The sequence below is a fragment of the Lagopus muta genome, chromosome 14 (assembly GCF_023343835.1).
Source record: "Lagopus muta isolate bLagMut1 chromosome 14, bLagMut1 primary, whole genome shotgun sequence".
In the NCBI taxonomy this organism is placed as follows: Eukaryota; Metazoa; Chordata; class Aves; order Galliformes; family Phasianidae; genus Lagopus; species Lagopus muta.
In genome coordinates this window covers 7983610-8002924 of record NC_064446.1, presented here as the reverse complement: position 1 = coordinate 8002924, position 19315 = coordinate 7983610, and the positions used below count along the sequence as shown (strand labels likewise).

General features: G+C 44.3%; 1 protein-coding gene and 1 long non-coding RNA gene across 4 annotated transcripts in view; one reads left to right on the top strand and one right to left on the bottom strand.

Moving 5' to 3' along the window:
* Positions 1 to 19315, top strand: part of HTR4 (5-hydroxytryptamine receptor 4) — a 99376-nt gene that overhangs the window by 35529 nt on the left and 44532 nt on the right. For both annotated transcript variants that reach the window (XR_007379806.1, XM_048960599.1), the window contains exons 3-4: positions 8599 to 8724; positions 9594 to 9794. Coding sequence is in view for 1 of the 2 variants with exons in the window: in XM_048960599.1 (XP_048816556.1) it covers positions 8599 to 8724; positions 9594 to 9794 (327 nt within the window). In the remaining variant the exon portion in view is untranslated. The remainder of the gene's footprint in view (positions 1 to 8598; positions 8725 to 9593; positions 9795 to 19315) is intronic.
* Positions 4172 to 10355, bottom strand: LOC125700199 (uncharacterized). Of its 2 annotated transcripts, none has more exons than XR_007379809.1 (4): positions 10328 to 10355; positions 9827 to 9912; positions 7697 to 7859; positions 4172 to 4281 (listed from the first exon to the last, which is right to left on the bottom strand). It is a non-coding gene; the product is annotated as an uncharacterized LOC125700199 (long non-coding RNA). The 2 variants fall into 2 exon arrangements; XR_007379810.1 differs by lacking the exon at positions 4172 to 4281 and adding an exon at positions 4491 to 5129.

Below are 19315 nucleotides of genomic sequence, written 5' to 3'. Positions count from 1 at the left end.
TTCTGACATGGAAAAATTGCCCGCAAAAATGAATGCTTGCTAGTTGCTTGTTATCTTTTTTGAGCTCTGTGCCTCTTTGCTGGCTGGTCCAGTGGTACTTGAGAACTATGTTGTGGTATCATTATCTAGGTGTATCTAAGAAGCTGAGTGCAGCCCATCTCTTTCTCCTACATTTGCCTCAAAACTTTACATATCTGGTCATATACAATACAACCAACATGCAGATTCTTCAACTTCCACAGGACTTTAAACCCTCATGTGGTTCCTATGTTTCCATTCTACTTTATCAAATTTCAGCCCTCCGGACCTTTGCTCATTTCTTTCTTTGGCCTCTACACGTTAGGTTTTGTAAGTGTGCAGTTAGCAACCTGAAGCAAATTTGTAGAATCGGATTGCTTTTTCTCTGCTCTGTGCTGCTTGCCCAGGTGGACATCTTCAAATGTTTATTTGAAGTGAGAAAGCTGATGGGGATTTGTGGAGAATATTCAGAATGTGTACTTTTCTGGGGACACGGAGATTTAAATGAAACAAGAGATCAAAGTGCTTTGTTCTCAGTTCAAGGACTTTACACATCCTTTGCTTAGCTATCTGGAGCCTAAAAGCAAAAGTGAGATTCATACAAAGTGAGTAGATGGATGTATGCTCTGGGGGTGGAAGGTTTCAGGCTGCCTCCTCTGGAATCAGCATTACTGAACTGCAGTGCTTGTAGTGCAGCTCACACTGACAGCAGAGCAATGGTGTCTTAAGGATGACTTTCATCAAGACTGGCTGATCCGCTCTGTCTTGGGGTACTGCTGACTGGTTGAGTAATTCAGAAACTGTAGTACTGGTGAAGGGATTGGAGGAAGAAGGCAGTCGTTCAGCTAGGTATTTCAAGGAGCACGCACCATAGAAGGTGAATAAATGAACTGCACCATGCTGGGCCTTCACAAAGCTCATTGGGACACTGTCACATGCTGTCTTCAAAGGAAAGAACTTCCTGCTATTGTTTGCAGTGAATGAGCAAGCTGATTTCCACGTGGCTGAGAGCCACGAGGGGTGTTGAGGACATTCTCATTCTCTGGAAATATATTCCAGAAATCAATGTATGTATTATCTCATCTGTGCCAAGACTTACATTAGCAGGGTTGACAGCAAAAAACTCTCTTGTTTCTCTAGATTCTTAAAACTGGGAAGCTGTCCAGGAAATATTAGAAGCTAGACAGCCAATAGCTGTATTTCACTTTTATTGTTCAAGGTGTAAACAAACAGGGAGAAAAGTACACAGCCTGGATATTTTCATGTACAGCCTGATGCCAGGACTCTCCCACTGGCTTAACTGAATGCCTCTCATTGAACAGTATTTCCCTGAGTGCAGATATTGCTTACAAGAGTAGAGGGAGAATTTTCATGCTTTTTAATCTGAAAGTTTTGCAATTTGCACACTCTCAGCAAAGATGGGAGCAAAGGTTTTTCCCGGTCTGAAAATGCAAACTCTAAATGCTGATAAATACTAAGAACTGCTGTTATGGTGTTTCGAGAGTTATCTTTGGGAAACACATGTGTGTGGATGGAGCAGGACTCCCTTTTTCAATTTAATGGCAGAAGCAATAAAAAGCCGAGCAAACAAATGCTTTTAGCCCAGGAGCAGCAGCTCATCCTTGCGAGCTGTGCTCGCTCAGTCTCAGCACGCCCTGCTATTGCAGCCGGTCACTGCAAGAAGTGTCACACAGATTTCTGTGAGCATGTGAAATGTGGACACTCAGTGTAGTTAATGTGAGCCTAAATTGGATTACTGAGCTCTCTCCCATGCTAGAGGAGGTATGACCACATCACTAACACAGACTGTACAACAAAAGCCATGTTTATTTTTGTCCTTCTTTCATCATCTCCTGTTCCCTGTTCATCTGACACACATTGTTTGGAAGGTGCATCAGTCTTCCTTCTGAGGAACAATTCCAATTGCAAACTGATCAAGAAATTTCTGATCAAAGGTGTGTTTGATCTTTGGTTTTATTCAGCATTTTCAAAGGAGAATGATTGTTACAACATCTCTACTGCACTTCATAGTGTGCTTAAGTTCCTGCTTGTGCCTAAACCAGAGACTTGCTTTTTCCTAGTTGCGGAGTGTTTGCTAACCTCATTATGATAAGCAGACCCCACATATTCAAACAACATTATTATGTGTATGTGGAAATAAAAAGGGAATAGTCAGTGTTTGAAGGGGACATTGGGAGTTAAATGGGAAAAGTTGGAACAGAATATAAGGAGAACAAGTGCTGGGGTCCAATGATTGCTCGTGTTTGTGCAGTGCTTTGCACAGGAGATGGCTTATGGTATTTGTCAGTAGATCACAAGCAGCAGTGGCAGCAGCTGTCCTTCCTCCATGCAAACACCACGATCTTAATCTAGTGCTAATTTCGTAAGTTAATTTTAGCTTATATTTTAGGTGACAGCCTAATGGCTTTTAAGGATTATACCTACATGCATCAGCCTCGTGGCAATATCCTCTCATATGTGGGTGTAAATTATGTAACGCTTGATCTGCTGATTGAGAAGGAGCTGAGCCAGGATTTTTGTCCTTCGTTTTATGTGGAATAGCAATGGCTGTGGCTGTGTGCTGCCAGCTGGGCTGCCCTGTCAGGGCTGAGGCCATCAAGGTGCAGGCAGCACCCTGGTGGTTGCTGCCTTACGGTTTGTTTCCTAGCTCAGCAATGTTCCCATACAATGTTACAAGTTTTTCATGCTGCCCAGATCTCAGACCTTCCTCTGTATGCAGATGATGATAAAGGATTGCATTGCTCAGAGTCAGTTTTCAGTCCCAGGCTGGTCATCCAGGGAAGGCAGGCCAAGGCAAACTGAAGTGACTGCATGGACCGTCAGGAAGCTCCTTTCCTCTGGGGTTGTTACTCGGGACCCCTGTGCCTGCAATGCATGGTGCCATCCCACAGCACCCAGGCAGCCCAGTGCACACCTGCTCCCAAGCACAGCACTCCTGGCACGCACCTGATTGACTGCACAGCCCACACGTAGCGGTGTTTAAAACACTGAAATAGCCTGTCTTCCTCCCTTCATCTTGACAGTTGATTTTAATCAGTGTTATCAACTGTTTGAAGCACTGAATCCTCTGAAGTGCTCTTGCAGGAGATGCTGTGTGAAGCGGAGGTGTGGTACCAGTGATGTGCACAGGAGCTTTGTCCAAGAGGAGGTGACTTGAAGCCCTTGTTTTGCAGCTCATGGCTCACGGTCCTTCTTGGCTTGCTGCTGTCTGCAATAGGGTAGAACTTAATTCCCACACTATAGTGAAAGCAAGTTTGTTTGCACAACTTTTCTGAGGTTCAGCATGAAAGGAAAAGCCCTTATTATGCCTTCCTGCCCACCCCAGTGCTGCAGTGTCCTTTGTTAAAAAATAAGTTATTTTGATACCTGGATTGCTGTTTATTTGTGGCTTTTCATTACTTTAATTAATTTCAATCTGTTTCTAAAACAGAAGTGAAATACATCATTGATTTTGCTGGTTGTGGACTTGCCATATGCACAGTCTGAAGTGAAGGCAGCGATTTGCAGTGCATTAAGAGAAATTATATGCTACTAGTACATTAACGCTGATTTCTGATTAATATTTTTAGGTGGCAGTAGAAAAGAATACGGTAACAGCAGGAAAGCCATAGATCAAATAATGTCTTCCCTCTTGTCATGCTTCTGTGCTGAGACGTATTGTTAGGTTTACTCATATAATAACATATTCTGATTTTTAAGTGTTTAACAATCAGCCTCTGCTTTTATGCCTAGGAATAACCAGGGGAGTAGGGAAGAGGAGAGGCAAATAACTGCTTACTTGCAGTGAAAGGCCTGCATGAAATCTCCTGTCACCTGGAGTTACAGAGTTGGCTGCAGTTAGCAGACGGGCTCCTCCAGTATTCCCCACTTTCCTTGAGGCCACTACTAAAGCGAGGAGCAAGCTCTGGTCTATGGGAACCTGGTAATGCTCACAGCTCTGGGCTCTGACTCAATTACACATGCACTTTTGCTGTGAGGTGCTCAGGAGGTGCCCCGCTGCCTCCAGGAGATGCTACATGTCATCTCTGTGGGCAGAGTCATTCTCTTGTGGTCAGGAAATGGCTCTCTGGCCACTCAGGCTCTGTGCGTCATCTCCTCTGCCCCAGAAGAGCAGCCCTGTTTGTCCCCCCCGGCTCTTTTTTCTGTCTCCTTCATCATATGATGTCTGCAGTGCCCAAGGTGCTCTCTGCTGTTCATTGGTCATTTTATCCCTCTACAATTGTGGGGAAGTTGAGCTGTGACCTGTAACAGAAACCAGAGGGGTGATGTACACAGCATACCAACAGGGCTGATCTGTTGCTTAATTGCTGCATAAAACATGCAGAAGCACTTGAGGTCAGTTAGAAAAGGTGGGCTGTTGGCAGGAAAGTAGAATTTGAGCTTGAAAAAAAATAATTACACCATTTTTAAAATATTAACAACTACTCAGAAGAGGTTTTTACATATATTCACGGGGGTTTTAAGCATTCATTCCATGTTAGTATTGCTAAGTGATTCTATATTCCTTTTCTTAAGCGATTTCTGCATTCCTACTAACCAACAATCATTTTGTCTGAATCTCATTTCCCTGTAATAGCAAACCCATCAATCTCTGCTTTATTAAACAGAAGCGTGCTTGCGCTCAAATTTGATCAAAGAAGTTAAGCAAACCATTGATTTTAATTTACAGCAATATCCACTTCTTCCATTATTAACAGATTCAAATTACGGAGACTGAATAATTAACAAATCTTCCCACTTGATGATGGATCAAAAAGCAAATGAGCAAAAACATCTTCCAGAGAAGTGCCCTTCCTTCACCCCAAGCACTGTGTACGCTATTTAACACTCCCCAGGGGAGCAACACCACAGGCCATGGGAGAAATGCTTTCTGTAGAGACCTCCCAAGTGCTTCTGAAACTGTTGTCACAGCAAATGCTCCGTGGACATGTGTGCCAGTGCCTGTTTCTGACCTAATCCAAGAGGTAGATTGGATACCAGAGAAAATTTCTTCTGCAGCAGAGTGCAAAGGGAAAGTTTTGGAGCAGGTGCAGAGCTCATCCAGCTGAACCCACAGGCAGGGCTCACAGTGACTCTCCCATCTGTAGACACTGCAGGGGGCAGGGAGAGACAAGGTTCTCAGATAACACGGAGATGAGAATTGTGTGGGAAAAGCAGAAGGGTGAGCAAAGCTAGATAAGACAGAATATAAATCAAGCCCTCTGCCTGGCTCTGTACAAACATCATCATTCTCCCTACTGCCATGCCAGCGTATGCGTGCTGCCACGCTCTGGGTGAAGGAACACCTTTTGTGAGGAGCCATCCGGTGCATTGTGACATTTCATTTCACAGATGTAGCCATGGAGTTTGCCTATTGTGAGGGCTCAATTTAGGCAGGCACAATTACAGCTCCTGGAGGTGCCTTTGATCCCAGTGTCCCTATTGTGCCTGAGCTTTTCATCTGCCCCATACCCAGCTAGCTGGCCTGTGGCTGAGACCTGCCTTTGAAGTTGTTTCTTTTTCCTTTTCCCTTTAATTTTTGTGGTGTCTGCTCCTGCTGATGAACATATTAATGAAGGTTCTGAACATCAGCTTTGCTCACTATACTGATGCTGGCAAATGTCTGTCCTTCCCCAGCTATACAACCTCTGTCTACACAGTTAACATGTGTTCCAGCAAGGAATCACCTTGCGGATCCCAACAGGCACCATGCACATGAGCTATAGCACCAGCTACAAGATGCTCATTTTCCAAAGCACTTGACCGCAATGTAGATCTGTCCGTTAGCAGCTCCCAGCCTTCCAAAATCTCCAACACTTCAGAGGGAGAGGAAATATTTCAGATCAGATTGACATGGAGAGGAACAGGAAAGTGATTTCTAGCTTCCTTCTAGGGGGAAGGAATGATGTCCTTCTGTAGAGCCATTCATGTTGCTAGTGATCAGCTCTGTAGAGCAGCTTGGGCTAAGGAGCTGGATGCCTATTACCTTTATTTTTGAGGGAGCCTATGTATGCAACTTGGGATGATTGAAAAGCACAGAAACTGATTCCGTGTGCCTGATTTTGCATTTAGCACACTACTGCTAGATAAAGGAGAGCTGCCCAGATACATTGAGAATTCAACAGTCAGACCAGAGGAATTCACCAAGAGCCATTTGACACAAAGCCATTATGACACAGACATTTACAGTGTGAAAGAAGGAAGTACTGCTATATGCAGGTAGACATTTCATTTCCTACAGGCCACTGTCAAAGACAGGATGATGGATGAGGCAGAGTCTTTGGGCAGATGGGTTTTTCTTCCATCAGATGGGAGGAGGTGTGGCTGGATCAATGGAAGCAAATTGCAGGCAGCAATTACAAGAGCTGCAGTGACAAAACCCACTCATTTCAAGAGTTGTCCAAGAAATGATGACCCAGGGCAGCCAGAACACAAAAAAAAGCTGGGAAACCCACACTTAGTTCTGACAGAGCCTTATCAACATTTCTGCCAGCATTTGCCCAGAGCTACCAGCTGCTCAGAAAGCTTCTTAGAGCCTTAATTGCCCTCTTTGAGTTGTATTAAGTCCAGTAGACAACTCCTTCTAATTAAGAGCAAACTTTTTCAGATGCTTTTTCAGAATAAAACACACTCTTGACTTTGCCCTTCTCTTATCTTAGCATCTATAATTAACTCGCACAGAAGTGCCTTACTGAATGTGAATCTATGACTACACCTGAGCGTCAGCATAACCCTGCAACTTTCCTCCACTAAGCAGGACTGAGTTGTCTGACATTAGTTCTGAAAACCATTGGGGCAGAAGGAGCAGTCATTGCCTTGGCCACCTGGGCTGGGACCATTCACTTAAGACAGGACAAATCCTGCCAGCTTATTGGGAACCCTCTGCATGAGCACCCATACCTCTCCGGCTATCCACAGGTACCCCAAAAATCCACGTCCAGACACACATGGGGCTGGCAGTGCTCAGGAATATTTTGCCCCAGAACTCTGCAAGGAGGTGGGATACAGCCATCTGCCAATGCTATGTGACATTTGTCAAACTCCTGGTTTTAATTCATGAGATTATTGTAAATTAAAAGCTGTGTGTGCTCTCATGGGTGAGAAAGCTCTACTTGACATAAGGACATAGATTTACAAAGCTAGAATGTGCAACTGCCTTGGACTCTTTCTTATTATAGCCAGATCAGTGCTGCATGGATCAGTCCAGCACTGAATGCTTCCTTTCTTTTTCCTTATTTGCTCATGCACACCCTCACCCATCTGGATGGATCTACACGCAGTGACGTATTTCCTTGTAAAAGTGAAAACTCCAGGCATTCCTAGGACAGCGTTCATACAGACTGTGAGTCTGAAGCTTCAGCAGGCTGTGATCTGACCCAGCAGTGCAACCAGCAGCAAGCAAAGGAGTCAGACTCAGAGTAGTGCTAGGGACAGAGGCTGTGATGAACAGGATGCTTCACAGTGCAGGTGACCTGAAGTTGGCCATAAGAAACCTATTAAGATGGTACAGGCACTGGAGATGAGATTGCAGCAGAGCTTCTACTCCTTTTTAGCTTTGCCAAAAATCAAGAGAACTCAGTGAGGTAGAGTGTAAAAGTCTGGGTTGTATTTAGTAAATAAAACATGACCCCAGAGGAAATCAAACGAAGACAGAATAACCATTCAGTTTTTCAATTACCTGAGCAATCTCACTGCATTAATCCCAGGTAGCAAATGCCAGCTCTGTACTCAATGAAGAAATCTCCCTGCTGAATCAGTGTTGAGTCCTGCTCTTAATGCCATCTTACTTCCAGCCCCACGCGATGCTGTGAGCAGTTACCCCTTCTCACTGCTGTGATGTACTGTGGAAGGACACAAGTGCATGGTTGAGGTACCTTTGGTTCTGGATACATTAGTAGAAATAACCTAAAAGAAAAAATGGCTCAACAACTTCATAATAATTGATTTTGGGAGAAACTGAATGCTGTTCATTGCATGCTGTTTGCTGCCCTCCTGTTTTGCAGGCTCCTAAACAGAGAACAGTAGTAAAATGTTTAACAAGATAGTTGTAGAAATGCAGACTTCAAATATCCCCAATGTTGTGTTGGCACATTATTCTTTAGAATCATGGAATCACTCAGGTTGGAAAAGACCTTAAAGAACATTGAGTCCAACTATGACCTAACCATACCACCCTAACGAACAACCCTCCACTAAATCATGTCCCTGAGTACCACATCCAAATGGTTTTTACATGCATCCAGATGGCAACTGTACCACCTCCCTGGGGAGCCTATTCCAGTGCTTAACAACCCTTTCTGTAAAGAAGTGCTTCCTAATATTCAACCTAAACTTAACCTGGCCCAACTTTCTTTTCATTGAAAGAAAGAAATTGTTTTCAGGGTAGGAAGACTGCACACCTCCTTTTAATAGATGTGTTTTCTTTTCCCTAATGCTGGAACAGTTCCTAAATAAAGGAAAAAAATGCCATGCTGCCTCTTGTTCTGCAGGTGGTCACCTGCAGCCCTCTGCTCTGCAGTCCCAGGCTCTGATGCGTCTTTTCTTTTCTTGTTTCTGCTCTCCCCCTCCTCCCCCCCAAAGTTCAAGTGAGGGCTTCGGCGTAGCAGAGAAGATCGTGCTGCTCACCTTCATCTCTGCGGTTATCCTGATGGCCATCCTGGGGAACCTGTTGGTGATGGTGGCTGTGTGCCGGGACAGGCAGCTCAGGTGAGCCCACGCAGCCCCCATTGCTGCCACATCCCACATGGGAGACCCACACATGCAGCTGTGAGTCCAGATCACAGACGATGAAGTGCCACCGCCAGCTGTGCCGATGTCACACTGTCTGCTTGAGCTCAGCACCCCTGAGCTCAGATCTGCATTGTGGTGGTGGGACCACTGTTTCCATCCCCTACTTGCGTTGCACTCAGTGTCAGAACCAGATATATCCGTTACAAACAGAGCTGAACACAGAGCTCAATTCTGTCTCCCATTACCTTTCTAACAACCCCCTCCAAAGAATGTGCAGCTCAAGCCCTCCTGCATCCAGCAAATGTTCCCAGCAGCCTGGGGCTCTCCTGCAAAACTCCTGTCCCAGGGCTGGCTGCTGCCCCTGGGCTTTGTCAGTTAGAAATTCAGCAGCCTCTGTTCGTGTTCTGCGTGGGATTCTTAATGGATTTAATGCTATTTTATTGTTATGATTCTAAAAGTACTCTTCAAGTTAAAATGATAGCTTCAGTCTAGGTTCTGCAGAGTGCTTTCTGGAAGGATTTTCACAATATACAAATTAAAATAAAATCTCCCCCCTCATCCCCAGACTCTCCAATGCATCCCACAAGGCTGAGCCAGATGCAGAGCCCTGTGGGCATTTATTTACCTCCTGCATGTGGGCAGAAAGATGTGTTCATGCAGGAGAAGCAGGGCTGTTAAGCTGTAAAAACCACAAGCAAGCTGAGGGAGACAACATGAAGTGGGACATTCATCGAAGAGGAGATATTTACATGATAGAGCTAATCAGACCCAATCACAAGCCAAGATCTCTGTTCACATTGGAGGATGCTGTGTTGAAGTTATTCATTTTGTTACCTGTCTTGCAGGAAAATCAAGACCAATTATTTCATCGTTTCTCTCGCCTTTGCGGACCTGCTGGTATCAGTACTGGTGATGCCGTTTGGAGCCATTGAGTTGGTCCAGGACAACTGGATTTATGGGGAGATGTTCTGCCTTGTCCGAACATCCCTTGATGTCTTGCTCACCACAGCATCGATCCTGCATCTATGCTGCATATCACTGGACAGGTATGAGCAGAACAGCAGAGCAAATAACTTACACTTTGGCTTTCTTCAGTGTTGTTGCTTATCCATAACAGCCTGATCCTGTTAGGTGCTGGGCAGCAGCGAATCTCTCTTGGTAGCTCTGTTTGGAAAGAGTGGTCTGAATCCTCATCAGCATAGGAAGACTTTGAAGGAAATGAGATTTATACTGGTAGAGCAAGGTGGGTTCTCACCTGGTTCTTGGCACAGTTTGCATTATTGATCAGACATGGCATGTTTTCTCCTTTTAAGTAAAGATTTTAATTAACCTTAAAAATGCATCCACAGAAAAGAGCTGCAGAAGGAGGTGCATTTTGTGCAGGTTGCTATTTCAGTGAGGAAATTGCTGCGCGTGGCTGTGATACTATAATGTGATGGAAAAGGAAAACGGAAAGCACAGCAATGATAGCAGGACAGCAGAGCCCCAGGCTGCAGCAATTGAGGATAAGCTCAAGTGCAGCAGCTGTGGATACAAAAACAAAGAGGGGAAAAACAAAAACAAACAAAAAACTGCTTACCTTGGGAAGGCTTCAGGCAGGCAGGGCTCTCCAGCAAGATACCCTCACCTCCACTGCCAACCCTTAAATGAGGTTTGGGAAGGGGTGGATTCTGGCTCTACCCCTTCCGACCATTTGGCTGCATTGTATGCACCTGACTTCCCCTGGGTTGGCCCTGCCTTCCCACCAGGTGCTCAATCACTGCTTCAGGCTGTGACTTAGCATTTCTGCTATAATGGCAGTGCTGGGTGCTGCTCACTGCTGGGGCTGCAGGAGGGCAGGGAAAGGGTTATGTTGAGCTTCATGAGCTTGGGAGCTGAGGCATTTAGTAGCCTGTCTTTCCATCCCTTGTCAAAGCAAACCTGACACATCTCTGAAGTGCAATCAGAGCTGCTCTTCCTTCATCTTCCTTCATCTGCTGTTAGCCAGATGAACACCCATATTACTGAATGACACGTTTTGACATATATTACTAGTTTATATGGAGAAAGACTTAAAAAACAACCTCCCTCCTGCCTTGCGGTTTTATAGGTTTTTTGCTAAGGCATCTGTATGCAGGTCTCTGCTAGGGAAGACTAACAAGGAGGTAATTAGAGCAAGAAAGGTGCATAGGCTTTGTAGGAGAAAAGTTCGAAAAACTTTCTTTTTATTTAAACTTTCCTTGCAAAATTAAAGTGAAGCCAAAATCCTGAAGAAATGACATGAAAACAATTTTGTTTTATTGATGGCTGTAATTTTTCAAATGGGAACAACAGACCTTCTTAACTTGAAAAAAAACCTTCCAGACTTGGAAGCATATTTCACAGGATAAATACTTAGAATAAAACATTTTGACCAGCTGTACTAAAGAGCAATATTTAAAGCCTTCAGTTGCGTTCTGTGTAAAGATTTCAACAACTTTAAAAATACTATCGCTTAGTATTACTATTACGAATAAAATAACCATAATCAATCTCACCATTGTCACAACTGATATTTAAATAACAACTTTCATCCAAAGGGTCTGTACCTAGCCAGGCTCCAAAAGGTACTTGATTAACTTCTGCACTGATTGGTGTGGACACAGGGGCAGCATCACCCCGTAGTGCATCCCGATAGCAGCTCATGTGCAGCAGTGACAGCGTGTTTCCTTATGGGGGAACAGAGATGGCTGGAATGCAAAGAAGATGCTCATTATCTTAAAAACGTTGACAAATTGCCTCTCTGAGCCAATTAGTGGTGAAGCAGCTGTTATGCACTGCGCTCTGGATGTGGACTTGTTGTGTAAAACGTTGGGGTTTGGTTCCCCAGGCTCTTAAGTGAAGGCAGGAGGTTGTGGAGGCAAAATATCCCCTCCTGCCCATTTTCCCCTTTGCAGTTCCTGGTACACTGTGAGCTCCTGTTGTCCCTTGTGCCCAATGCTGCTGGGACAGCCATGCTGGGTGCTGCGTGGATTTACTGCTGCTGCAGTGTTATCCAAGTGGGGACGCAGAAGAGGCATTGCAGTCATACACAGGAAGACTCTATTTTGCAAACGGGTCAGAGGCAGGTCTTGCAAATGCCCAACTGAGTAGAAGGAACTGGAACTGGAAATATATTAAAAAAAAAAAAAGAAATGAGACAGGTTAGATTATTCTATATTAAATAACACATGCAGAGGAGAGTGTGAACACCTGGACAGGACCACATTTTTTCATTGGGCGCTCTTTTATTCTCTGGCCCCTAGAGCTGTGAGCTTTCTCTGCCAGATCCAGAGCTGCCATCACAAAGGGTGTGGGAGAGACTCCCTAATATTCATCACTCCCACTGCTGGCCGTATTAGACTAAGAACATGGGTGCATTCAGGGCTGAGCCATGGGAGTGCTGAAGGCCACTGCAAGCCCAGGCTGAGGAAGCAGAGCTGCACTGGCTGCGACTCAGCAGCACAGCAGTAATACCTGGCAGCTGACAGACCTGAAATTGCCAGATGTCAGGGAATTATTTCAGGGCACACAACTGCTCTTGCTCTTTCACATGTGTTTACCATACAGGTGCTGCTTTGCTCTCAAGCAGCGTCTCTTTTCCTCTCATCTGCACATCCTCGGCCTTTATCAGCTGTTGGTAGAAACTTGCATTTCTGGGCCATTTTGGTGTGGTTCTGGAGGTGTTTTTCTCCGGTGAGAATTGACACTCAGCAGAAGCACTGGGAGCAGGGAACGGGCAGCAGCTGGCCATGGGAAGGCCAGAGCAGATAGATGGGTGCAGTGCGATGGGGGCTCAGCCCAACCTCAGCCATTCTCCATCACCACCACTTATGGCAGCTGCCTGTGGACCAGCGCTGCTTCTGCAGAGTTTTACTTCACATGTGCTCACTGTTGCCCCTCAGTTCGCTCAGACTTTGGTAGAAATCTGGAAAAACCACCGCATGAGCAGGAGGAGCCAATGTTACCACTGAGATGCAGGGAGAAAAGCATTGCAGAGACTTAAGGACACTGGCTCATCTGAAAATGTGAGTCTCCAAGGTATCAGAGGTACATCAGGGCTGACTGAATCCAAATTCTGATGTCACTGGGTAATACTTCTTTATTATTTTTTCCGTATTTTAATATAAATGATAGAATTAATCCCAAATTCTTTATCTGCTGCATGCTTTATGCATACCTATCCATTCTTTGTTGTCTCTGCAATAAAAAAAAAAAGTTGCACTGTGTATATATAGACAAAGAAGCTATGATAGAATCTCTCCAAATAGAATTCACCTGCCAGGAAAGGCAATTTTCTTCTCCAGTATTTGCAATACAATTTGCAGTATAATTATTTCTCAAAGCCTCATGGAAAAAGAAAACCAAAGAGCACTCACTAAAACAACAGAGAGAAACAGTCCTAAATGGCCTTATATGCACACATGGCTCCTCTGCTTACCCACACACCCAGAGCATCCTGTAGGCTGCTGCTGCTTGCTCCAGCTTTCCTGGTATGTCCCAGCCATGGAAGCTTTCCTCCAGGGCTGTGTCCCTGCTGGCTGCTGCTCGCCTGGTGTGTTAGAAACATTGGTATATTTGCTGTGTACAGAACAGAACAGACCTAGCTGTGTGTTTGTGTACATGGGGCTAATCTTACTGAATCCAAACATACCACATAATCACTGCTAAATAAAGGCTAAAGCAAAGCAGATGTATCCAAAGAGTGTTGGAGCACCAGAGTGACAGATGCTTGTTGCGCCATTTACAAACATTAATTAACATTAATGTACTATTCAGACATCAAATTAGCACAATCCTTTGAGAAAAGTGATGTTTTAGGGCCTTAAACTTCCCTAGAAACAGGGGCAGGGGCTGCAGCTGGCCAGGCTGCAGGGCTTTGGTCCTCTGAAGGACAGGGAGGAGGCAGCTGCAGCCAGCTGTGTGCCTCCGGACATCAGCTGGCTGCAGCTGCAGGGACAGGGTATCAGCGGGCAGCCTTGCTGCATTCTAAATAGCTATCAGTAAATAATTGGGAGTTCAACAGGCTGGCTGTGTGACACAATGCCAGTGTCAAACCAGGCCGTGAGTTCCGCCTGTCCTTCTCAGACAGAAAAGTGCTTGGTCTCCTGCAGTTGGTTGTGTGGTCCCAGCCTCGTGGGCAGGGGATGCGTGGGATATGGCACATGGCTGCACGATGGCGCCGAGAGAAAGCTAACACAGGTCTGCAGAATTCAGGTTGGAAAGCATTACCAAAAATAACGGGGCAGATGGTTACGGCACAGCCTGTGAGAAGCACTGTCCTTTATTTATCTCTACCAAACCACTAGAAACATGGACACGTATTTTGCCACCATTGCCTGCAGTAGCCCTGCACACACACCAACCCATGCAGGGATTGTGGAGGGGCCTTCCATCTCCGTTTGGCAACATACGTTTGTTTGTATTACTAGCTAAATTTATCCAATTCCAATTAACTGTTCTCTTCAGCATTTTTTCTCAGTGTAATTATCTCAACACCAGCAGGCCGTTGTTTTTCTAATAAGAATTTAATTTTGTTAGATATAATCATTTTAGGACATTTTTCCTCTGGACCAGCAATGCATAACTTTGTTTAGTTTGGTACAGTCAGAGATCATGGCTTATTTGCTCAGCAGGAAAAAGGAAAAGAGAAAAGAGCCATTCTCTCCCAGAATAATGTAGAAGTCTGGTTATGTGGAAGCTAGAATGTGGTTTTACAGGAATGTTGGCAAAGTCACTAGCACTGTTTTAATTCTGCACAGTGATGAACAACTTCAGGCTCTCTCTCTGTGGACCTCCTGACTTTGCCAGGGTTCAGCTGAAGCCTGATCCAGTCCGGCTTGACTGCAGAAGAAGAAGAACATGCCATTCTCAGTCACACAGGTTTTTCCCTGCTCCATTCAGCAGCTTCTGTATCTGAGCCGTGGCTGGGAGCAGTTTGCCAGGCAGCCTCTCTGCTCGGGTTCTTAGTTTTGCCACCCCCCTTTTATGCTTTTTGGTGCTCTTTAAGAGCATTAAACAGTTACAGTACTCAGAAAGTTTTCCTCTGCTCATTTTGGCCCCAGTAATGATAAATCATATGGTACGCATATCATGGAATACATACACGTGACACCAAATGGATTTCTATGTGGGAACCCATATGGCCCCGTCTGTTCTGTAAAGGTGGGTGTGTATTTGTCTGTCTGTGATGTCTAAGGAGCTTCTTTCAGGGTAGTATCTGCATACTCATAACTTAAATAAGATTGGATTGAAAACTGGGGAGATACTTCAATTTTTTCCAAGGAAGGAATTATCTCATGCAGTAAAATAATTAGGTTCTGTGATGCTCGGAAGGCAGCAGAGTGGTTCAAACTGTGCTCATCTTAAGGCAGGAGCTGAGGATGCCTGGCTGCTCTCTGGAGATGTGCCCAGGGCAGCTCATACACAGTCCCAGGCTTGAGGAGGAGCTTGTGCCCACATCAGTGCCCACTTCTCTTAAACCACAGAGAATGGCAGCTCTGCTGGCCCAGCTGGTTACCTGGATTCTTGAACCTCTGGTTTTGGTCTCGACAGTGGGTCTGGTTACAACCAGAGTCTCATCTTGTTGCTGCTTAGTGAGTATACAGATATCACTGCTGCAGATAGCCATCCCTGCCATGGGCCACAGCTAAATTCTGCTGCTGTCTGGTGGAAGTCAGGAATGTAGTGAAATGCCATGCTGTTTCTCAGCCTTTTCGCTTTCCTTTACCGTCTCCAAGAGCCTATAATCTATAAACTTGTGTTAACTGCAGGTGCTATCACTTGGAAGTTGACATGATATTGAAGAACCCTTATTTCCCTCTTTTTTTTTTCCCTTGGGCAGGACGGTCAGAGTGTGCATGTTTGTTTGTAAGATTTTTTGTTCAGGCAAAGAGGCAACAACAAACACTCATGATTTACAATGCTTGCATTTCCACGAAAGCCTTGGACCTACACAGCAGATTCAGTGTTCAGTCATACAAGGCAAGAATATAGTTGTGGTTCATTTTCTGTCTATTTTCTCTTTGCATTCACAGCTTCCTTCTTATCCGTCACATCCTGTCTTCACATATACACAAACTTAACATTAGACAAGCTGTCCACGATCCTGCTGCTGAGGAATGTGATATTGTGCCTGTTCTGCACAAAGTGTTGAAGGCTGTTAGGTACAAATGTGTCACTGGTGTACCGTGTGTTATGCATTTATATTTGCTTTTTGGTTTTAAATGTAGCACCGACCATGAAGATGAACTCACCAGCAGGGAAAATTCAAGTTCTGTTGGGAAAGGATAAAATATTCTGCTCTTATAGCAGTTGGACATCGTTTATATTTGGCTCCTCCATGGGGCAGTGAATCTTGTGAGGCATTTATAGCTTTCATGAACATAACAGAGGTGTACCTGCATTCATAGAATCATAGAATGGGTTGGAAGGGACCTCAGGGATCATCAAGTTCCAACCCCTCATTTCTTTGGAGCTCATGAGGCTGTTTGTAGCAAATGAGGTTCACTCTGGGGTATCAATCCATTCGGCACTAATGAGTGCCCCCAAAGTCATTGTGATTGGAAGAGAAAGGACAGTTGCATACATGTTTCAGAGCCAGAGACTGGGTAGAGCACAAATCCTTGGTAGCCAAACATATCCCATATCCATAAAGGCCATAACTATGGCTCCATGAACTATTTTGTTCTGTTTGAGCCATCTGTAAAATGTTAGCTCTTGAATCATTCACATGTGGTAAATGTCTGATATGGGAAAGGAAAAGCATTGTAATAACCTTTGCTTTATGGAGCTGTTTGGAAGATCTGCAAGTCCAGGAAGGGATCCTTGAATTTCCCTTTCAGCTGAGAATGTCATAATAGGGGCAGAAGAGAGGATGTTCACATCATCTACTCTGCTGTAGGTAACGGGAACTTAATGTTTCCAGGGAACTGCAAAAAACATGGATCTTGGCTGATCATAGTAAGAATTAATATTTAACTCAACTTGGACATTGTATTAATCATGTGTATATATTGCATTTTATATTCATCCATCATACTGTCACAGCAGTACCTAATAGATATTCTTTATGAGCTTAGGAAAACAGCTCTAGCTTGAAAGGAAGCAGAAATGTAGAATATGCCTTTATTTCAACTTTTGACTAAAACTATTGATAATCTTGGAGATATAATTACTTTTCTCTCAGTGAATAAACAGCTGCTTAAATACCGAAACCATTGTTTGCATCAAATCATCAGCTACTGCAAAAATTGGTGTGACTTCAGTGTCTCCTGCTAACATACACAGTTTGCTGTTATCTGACTCTCTGGGCCATTGAATGGAGTCCTGCTGAGCAGTGGGCAGCCAGCTGTGTGCTCCTCTGCCTCACTCTCCATCAGCAAAATTATCACCCATGTTCTGATTGCGGGACCTCGCTGCTGTTAACAGGGGAGGGGCAGGAGGAACCCAGCTCAACTCCCCGAATACAGCAGGAGTCATGGCAGCAGCACCTAGCAAAAAAATATGCATGTGATCTTTTGACATGTAAGTGGAGGAAAATTGCTGCTGAATCACTGGGAGGGAAGAAATATGAGAGCTTACGGTGTCATTTTTACAGGCATAATTTTTACTCTAATGGCCTTTAACAGCATGTACAAGCCAGCGTAACGCTGTCAGTTGCAGCAGAGATAGGAGTACAGAAATGTAATGACTTGAGCTGCTTGGAAGAATTGTTTTCCTCCTGTAGCTAATTAGCAGTGTGTCATGGTTTTCTGTTTGCTGATTCAGCAGCTGGAATGGTAGCTGGTGTCCTGGCTTTTCTCTCCATTTGTTTGTTGAACTTCTCCTTCTGCCCTTTCCACAAATAAATGTGGCCTCTTGGGGCTTGCAGGAACTTGCTATCAGGAGTGTGACAGGAATCCTTTGATGTCCAGCACTGGGTAGCACTTTGCAATAGGTGTCTCTCAGATAGTAAATAAACAGATATGCCAGGTAGATCTCCCTTGGGTCTAGAGTCGGAGGAGCAGTTGCACATAATGCCAAGAGAAGCACCATCTGTCTGAATAAGCAGTCAAAGATGTTACTGAAAGTACCTGTTTGAATTCAAAGGTCAGTTTATTTCCTTGGGGAAGGAAACTGAAGAACGTGAGAAATCTGAACTCGATAATCTCTAGTAATAGAAGGCGAGGTTACACGTGCAGTGTAAGGTGGCTGATAAGCACAGGAAGAAAGAGATATTTATTCTTCCCTTGGAAATCACTAAGAGATTACAACTTGACCGTGGTGACCCTCGTTGTCTGATAGACTTGGAAAAGTTTGGGCTGAAGGGAGCTGTGGAAATCTCTGATCCATCCTTCCTCTTCCAGCTCAAATCTGTCTTCATTTCAATCAGGCTCCCCAGGGCCCTCTCCAGTTGAGTTTGGCATATCTTTGAGGCTGGGTAACCTCGCCTGTTCAAATCTGGACCCACTGAAGGCAAACTAATTAAATCTTGTTACTGTAAATTATTTGGCTTCTCCGTGTGCTGCCAGAGGCATGTGAAGACCATGTCAGTGAACAGAGGAATTGGATCCACTGAATATTATGGATGTTTGCATTGCTCCACGGAGGGAGCATTTCAGACAATGCCCTAAGAGAACATTTACTGTCAAATACACCGTTTCTTTGAAAGCAAAATTTTTCAGAGAAACAGACTGATTTTCATGCGCACATGAAACCAGAAGACAAGGTATAAATGATCAAATTGAAATAGTTGAATGCTTGCTTCAACATTTTTCCCCCGTGACATTTTGAATCTCGCTTCAAAGAGATGTTAAAAATGTTTTCTTTTGACACTTTGATTTTATTTCAACCTTCTGTATGGAATATATCTTCTAATTTTATCAAAATAAGGCAATTTAGCTGACTCCACATGACTGTTTTTAATTTCTGAAGAAAATTTGGCAATTTTTAGATTTTTCTGCCTGTTCAGTACAAACTTTTCAGTTCCCACTCAGCTCTTGACAAATCATGCACCTCAAGGATGTCACTTCTATACACACACACAAGATGTGCACGTGCGTGCTTTTATCTGTCTCTTATTTTAATGGGCTGCTGGCACTTAGAATTTCTCAAAGGCTACTCTTCAGGTTTGTGGTTCAGTTTTAGTGTATGTGTGCTAATTTAATGTCTCCTTTTTATGATTCTACTGACCTCATAAAGCAGACTTAGATGGGCTGCATACGCATTATGTCTTGGTGTGAAGCCTGACTTTAAAAAAAATCTCTTTGACAGAGATCATTAATTCCTTTTATAAATAGTTGTTGAAATTATGGCCACTTCTTCAGTGCAGAACTGATCTCCTCTGGGTACACAGATGGGCACCACATTGCAGAATGTCTGCGCTTCCAAAATCTGGCAGGTACATCTACTAGACAATAACAATTCATTGGGAAAATACACCCATCAGGCACGGAGCTGAATTCTGTATGGTGTTGTTTAGAAGAGCATGGGTGCTTGTGATGTCTCCAGTCTACTGGTTGTGCCAAGTGAAAATGCCAGGAGCTCAGCAAGAGGCATCTATAGGGGAAGCAGAGGGGCATTTGTGCAG